Genomic DNA, 6,756 nt, shown 5'->3' on the forward strand with positions numbered 1-6,756 from the left:
ACTTCACAGGGAGAAGGGGCCTCAGGGAGGACTGAGGGTGGGGTAGTGATGTTTCTCCCCAGGCGATCTGTGGTGAGCCCACACTTACTGAGAACTGGGCCCTCTGGAGGGGATGGTGACCCCACTTCAGGGATCCTACCAGGAGAGTTCCTCCCCCCAGCACACTTTGCCTCCCCTCACTCTGGTGTGCACCCTCTCTACAACTCCAGGGAGCCCAGAGAAGTTTGCTCCCAGTGGCCCTTCCTGCTCATCAGGGTTCCTACTTAATCACTGGCAATTGCTGCTTGCACCTGGCACTCGAGAGTTTCTTCCCTCCAGGAAATGCCCCAGACTCCCCTTGCAGACAGTGTCACTGTGTCTGCAGTGACACAGTGATGGCCTCCTGGGGAATGAGCTCCGAATCTAGTCCCCACTGTTATCAGTGGCATTGGATGCCTGCTGTGTATCCTGACCCTTGCTCCCTACCTGTGACTTCAGCAGATGAGGTAAGCCTGTGAGCCTGTGAGTGCCCCCAGAGCTGGGCTTGTCCCTCTAGCCTCAGACTGCACCCAGCCATGCCTAGGCAGGAGCTACTACTGGCTGCTATGGGTGGTGTAGGCTGAGGAGCTTGTCACAGGGACATATGAGGATAGGAAGGGAATGTTGGGGACTCTGATACCAGCAACTCAAGCAACCTGTGTATATTTGGCTGATCCTAAAGGCTCTATGCTAAGGGCTGTCATTGTGAAAGCAGGCCCCTCCCAGAGTCCCTCTGCATTTGTCTTATCAGTGAGGAAAGGGAGAAGTGTTCTGTGTCTCACTGTCTGCTGCCCCAGCTGGGTCTCAGCAGTAGGGATGTTTTTGTCTTTAGTATTCAGGGCTCCTAACTCATGACATTGTGTGTGAGTGTGAGTGAGTGTGTGTGTGTGTGTGTGTGTGTGTGTGTGTGTGTGTGTGTGTGTGTGTGATGTGAACTGGGTCATTTCTGGTGTAAGAAAAGTGATAGTTCTTTAACTTTCTGCACAATGAGGCCACAAGGAGGAAGAAGAGAAGCTGGAACCAGATGGCAGACTGAGGTAAATTCCACACCAACAACAGTACATGCGTAGCTTTGTGTAATCTATTTGACCCTCCTGCTCTATCTCTAGGCCTCTCATGTAAAGCTGAGAGTTTACACTGCAGGAAAATTGTAGCTAAAGTAAGTTTACTATATAAATAATTTGGCAGGTCAGTAAATAGTGAGTGATGAGAACCTGGACGCAAGCTTACCCTGACTTCTTTCATTGTGTTCGTTGGCATGTGTATTTCTATACTGACCTCCTTATTTATTTTTCTCCTCCCTGTCTTTTGATTGCATCTCCAGTCTGAGTCAATCTACAACTCTTTCACATAACCCTGTTTTCACCTGCACTCTTTTCACTTATAACTATCTCTTGTTTATTTATTTTTTTGGCAGTACTGGGGTTTGAACTCAGGGCTTTGCCCTTGCAAGGCAGGCACTTCACTGCTTAAACCAGCCTCCAACCCTAGAAAACTTTTTTTTTTTGCTGGGGCTATCCTGGAACAATGATCCTCCCAATCTCAGCATCCGTATAGTTTGAGATGACAGACACATGCCTCCAAGCCCAGCTATTACGATGAGTATCTTTTTTTTTTTTGTGGGACTAAGCTTTGAACTTAGGGCTTTGTACTTGCAAAGCAGGGGCTCTACCACTTGAGTCACTTGCTCTGGTTATTTTGGAGATGGGGTCTTGTAAAGTATTTGCCCAGGCTTATCTCAAACTGCAATCTTCTTGATCTCAGCCTCCCAAGTAGCTAGGATTAGAGGTGTGCTTCACCAGCATCCAACCATGATGACTAGCTTTTTTTTTTTTTTAGTTTATTTTTGGTGGTACTGGGGTATGAACTCAGGGTTTCACACTTTCTAGGCAGGTGCTCTACAAATTTAATCACACTTCCTGTCCCATGATGAGTCTCTTGAAGGGACAATTTTCAGAAGTTGGTTGTGGGGATTTCCTTGGTGATGTTTTCTTAAGGCATTTGCTCATATTCTGGATCCTGTTTCTACTTGTCTTATTGAGATCCCACTGCCGCCCTGGGCAACAAAAGCTGGTGTGTGGTTGTTGGAAGGAAAGAGTTTCAACACTTCTCTGAATTAGGCAGCACTGGAGCACTCTGAATTTAGGTTGGCAGGGGTGGTAGTGGTGCTGCTCTGTCCTGAGATTGCACCAGAACCTGTTTACAGTTTATATGTAGAAATTCAGCCTCTCATGCTGACCTGATGTGGGATGGTGAAAAGTGCTGTATTTCTGTAAAGTCTTGCAACACCCCAGAGGAAGTAGTTTTCCTTCTAGGATCCCACAATACTGGGGACTTCCTTCTTCCCTCAATGTCTTCATCTGCTCATGAAGTCTCTAAATGAAATGGAGATGGTCTCTCCATTTACCTACAGTATGTGTGTGAATAAGATCACGTTGGGGTCTGGGGGTTAGCTCAGGGTTAGGGCCTTTGTCTAGCATGCATGACACCCACCAGACACACACACACACACACACACACACAGAGAGAGAGAGAGAGAGAGAGAGAGAGAGAGAGAGAGAGAGAGAAAAGAAAAAAACACATTTGGAACTAAAATTATTGTAAGATTCAATCATTATTCTAGTTAGCTGAAAGCAAGGTGAATGTGTTCTAATACTAAAGTAATAATTATGATGTTAATAAAAATGTCTAATGCAAAGTGGAGTTTTATATGCCAGAAAATTTCCCTGAATATTTCAGTTTAATCCTTTAAGAAAGGAGGAGTGTAGGAACTTATTATGGTTGATTTTATACTGAAGACCAAATCTTAAATATCAAGCCATGTGTATCCAACAGACTCTGCCCCACATGGGAATGGCTGCTGACCCCTTCCTGAGGAGCAGAATCTCATAAGTTTGGGGTCCTTGCTTGCCCTGTGTCCTATTTCTTTCCTCCTGCAGTCTCCTTTTCCTTCTCCAGCTGAATTCAAATGCCATGGAGTCTGAATAATCTTCACATATTTTTTAGTGTTATTTGTTTCCTCCAGAAGTTTGTATATTTGTAGATTTTATAGTTATTATAGTGACATTTATTTATTTTTCTTTGTTCAATGTGACAACATTTCTTAGCACAATTCACTTAAGTTTGCTCTGATAGTTTATTTTGTCTGTGGTTGAAATGTCACAGAAAACATAGCTTCCTGTCTGCTAGCCAATCGAGGTTGCTTCTAGGTCAATTTTTATTCATAATTTCAATTTATTAACAATAAAATGGTAGTTAGTTTTACCTAGGTTAAAGAAACAATAATGAAATACCCTTTCTACAGACTATCAAACCCTTTTTGGTTGTAAGAATGGTTTTAACAAAAGTTTGGGAGTATCATCAACATCTAATCAGAACATTTTCAGTTGGCATAGAAAGTAGCCATTATTTTGTCACAGCTGATGGTCTTCTCCAAAACGGGTCTCTGCATTTACAAATTATAACCATCTCAGCTGTGATCATCCCTTAACTGTTTGGTGCCTATGCACTTGTCCAATTTTTTACCTTCCCTTTTCAGCTAGATGTCAAGAAATTATTGTAGCAGAAGCTCCTCAGTCTTCAGCAAGGCCTCGGATTGCTATTTTTGGGTTAGTTTCCACCATTACTCTCAGCTTATCTTCATTTAAAATAGACTTGGGCCACCCTTGAGGTTCATTTTTCAGACTCAGATTACCAGAACAAAAATTTTCAAACCACTATCGATAGCCTTTCACTAACAGAGCCTTCTCCAAAGAGAGAATCGATGTTCTGCTTGCCTTAGCTATCCTGTGTCCTAGTTTAAATTCATATTTTAAAAAAAGCATTTGCAAATCTTTCAAAGATATGGTATTGTTTACTTCTGTAAATGGTGATGGTTTCTCTGAGTGTTTTATTTTTAGAAGTTTCCTATTAATAAGTGTATAATCACAGGGACAGGATTTGCATGCAACAGGAGCCTGTTGGTCGCACTGGGGCAGGATTTGGTGGCCATCTTTGCTTTCTTGGCTGGAGTTGCAGACATGCTCCTCTCCTTCTGTCAGTGGCTCAGGCTCCTCCCTTTGTAGTTCAGCCACTCAGCCTCCGCCCACCCTGTCCCTGTCCCGCTGGGTGACCCAGGTTCTCTATGGTGACCTACTTATGAGTTTCCCCCTCTCAAATAAGAAATGGTATCTGATCACCAATCATGGAATTTAGAATTAAGTAGGAAGTGAATAAAGATAGACAAAGAGAAGAAAGCCTGAGTCTTATTGGGCAGGGTCATCCACAGGGAAGAACTATTCTGATGGGCTTGGAGTTCCTCTGTGTTTTCCCAGGTCCCTTCTTCAGTCAGTGCAGATGGTGAAGTTCAAGATCACTTAAACTCCTGGACTCACTGGGCAGCTATAACACAAGCACAGCCATGTTATTGTTCTTCTTTTCTAGGAGATAACCTGGACTGCAGGCCTCCGTGAACTTGGTGCAAATGGCTGTTGTTGATGTGGTCCCGAAGGTTGTGTTCCTCCTCCAGGTGGGAGCTGGTATTCTGGGAAATGCTTTCCTGTTCTCCATTCACAGTCCCATATTTCTCACCAGGCACAGACTGAAGCCTGTAGACCTCATTCTGTCCAACTTGGCTATGGCCAACTCCTTTGTTCTTTTCTCCAAAGGTGTACAAGGAGTGATGGAAGACTTGGGACTGGCACATGCCCTAGGAGATTCTGGGTGTCAAGTCCTGTTTTTCTTCCATAGGGTGTCCCGAGATCTTTCACTCTGCACCACCTGCTTGCTGAGCTGCCTTCAGGCAGTCACAATCAGCCCCATGAGTGCGGTGTGGGCAGTGCTCAGAGACAGGGTCTCCAAGAACGTTGACTCCTCTTGCATCCTCTGCTGGATCCTCAATTTGGCTGTCAACATCATCTCTCCCATTCAGATAAGGGTCTACTGGGAAAACAGCAGTAGTTCCAGAACAGGGAACCAAATCATTTGCCAGTATGAGGTTTCCAGGTCTGGAAGGTGGTCAATCCCACTATCTTTTCCAGGTGCCCTATTGATGACCCTCACGTTTGTGGCCAGCATGCACATGGTGTGTCTCCTGCGCAGACACCATCAGAGAGTCCAACATGTCCACAGCCCCAGTCTCACCCTCAGGACCTCCCCTGAGATAAGAGCCACCCACAGCATCCTGCTCTTGGTGGCCAGCTTCATCCCTTTTTACTTTCTCAATTCCATCTATATATTTTATGGCACAAAGTCATTTAGTTCCTACTTGTGGCTGCAACACACTCTGAAGTTTCTTGCTACATGTTTCCCCTCCCTCAGTCCCTTGGTGCTTGTCCTCCAGAACTCCAGAGCCCTGGGGTCTTGCTTTTAGGCCCTGGAATATCTAGCATGATCAGTGGTCTACAGCTGGAGGTTTCTCCTCTCCCACATGTGTCTCTCACTACCTCCTTTCCCTCCACAGACCTTTATAAAAACCTGCGGATCTGTCTTGCCTTGCTGTGGAGAACCTCTCAGGTCTGTTAAAGAGAGACTCTCAAAGAGATACATGAAGCAAAACACAACTTTTTTTTAACTTATGATGTTTGGAGGAAACAATAGCTTATTGTTGTGTTTTAACACTGATGGTTTGCTTTCTATGTATAACAAGGAGGAAGCTAAATAGAGTCTGAAAGAATGCTTTTGGAATTCTCTGTTAGTCAGTTTCCATCTGTCACTATAACAAATATCTGAGATAATCAACTTATAAAGAGGAAGGTTTATTTTGGCTCACAGTTTTGGAAGTTTCAGTCCATGATCAGTTGGGCCTGGGGTAAGGAACACATCACAGTAGGAGTGTGTGGCAGGCAAAACCTCTCACCTCTTGGCCAGGAAGCAAAAACAAAAACAAAAAAACAGAGCTGAAAGGGACCAAGTTTCCACTACCTCTTTGGTCACGGCCCCAAAATAAGATTCCCATTGGCTCTCCTAAAATCGGGGCAAAGCATAGAAGTTGGAGAACTAAAAGTTGTGATGTTTGTGAATTGCTGGCACCCATCACGGTGTACGTTAAATGCAGAGAAAGTGCTTATACCCCTCCCTCAGCTGTGGGGGCCCATCAAAAGGTTCTCTTTTCTCCACATGGTGACCAGAGAAGGTGTGGGCCCATATGCTTCCAATTGTGCACAAACAGAAAAATTCAGGTAAATTGAAGGTTGTAATGCAGAACTACTACCTTATGTTTTATTTTCTCCTTGGTGGTCTCTGGATATACTTGCTTCTGATAAACAAGAACACCAGTTTTGAGCAAGGACCTGGATTCATCCCCAGCACAGCACGAATTCAAAAAAGACAGCCCAATAATCTCAAGGAAAAAATTAATATTGGGCTTCTAAAATGGCATTTAAAGAATGGATCAGAGATATTTCTGAAAGCCATGGATCTCTGATGGTTTCATGTGGCTTGTTAAATCAATGCACTGTTGACACACAATGGTCTGACCCCTCCCAGCAGAACAAGCAAAGCTGGTGAAAACTGTAAAAAACCCCTCAGCTATCAAAGTTCTCCAAAACTGACAGAGGGCAAAAAACAAATGAAGAAGTTTATTTAGGAAAATATTCAAAATATTGGTAAAACAGCTGGGTTCTGTGACCCTTTACTACAACCCTCTTCCTCTCTTCTCATGAAAGTCATTCTGATAGGTGTGTGCTTTCAGGTGTGTGTGGCTAAGAAGATGGGACTCCTAGTCAAGGAGTGTGGACTCTTCCCAGGAGAGTCAGGCTG

The 6,756-nt window shown here is 44.2% G+C and overlaps 1 protein-coding gene across 1 annotated transcript; it reads left to right on the forward strand.

The window, feature by feature from the left end:
- The first annotated feature begins 374 nt into the window (after nucleotides 1-374).
- Nucleotides 375-5,368, forward strand: LOC141418823 (vomeronasal type-1 receptor 1-like). The gene is made up of 2 exons (XM_074060830.1): nucleotides 375-485; nucleotides 4,460-5,368. The coding sequence occupies exons 1-2, from the start codon at nucleotides 375-377 to the stop codon at nucleotides 5,366-5,368; spliced, it is 1,020 nt and encodes a 339-aa protein (XP_073916931.1).
- The last annotated feature ends 1,388 nt before the right edge of the window (nucleotides 5,369-6,756 follow it).

This window comes from Castor canadensis, chromosome 18 (genome assembly GCF_047511655.1).
Source record: "Castor canadensis chromosome 18, mCasCan1.hap1v2, whole genome shotgun sequence".
NCBI lineage: Eukaryota > Metazoa > Chordata > Mammalia > Rodentia > Castoridae > Castor > Castor canadensis.

Coding starts and splice junctions, on each gene's coding strand:
- LOC141418823 (XM_074060830.1), top strand. CDS start 375: ATGGCCTCCTGGGGAATGAGCTCCGAATCTAGTCCCCACTGTTATCAG. Junction 486..4,459: donor CTGTGACTTCAGCAGATGAG/GTAAGCCTGTGA, acceptor CCTGGACTGCAG/GCCTCCGTGAACTTGGTGCA.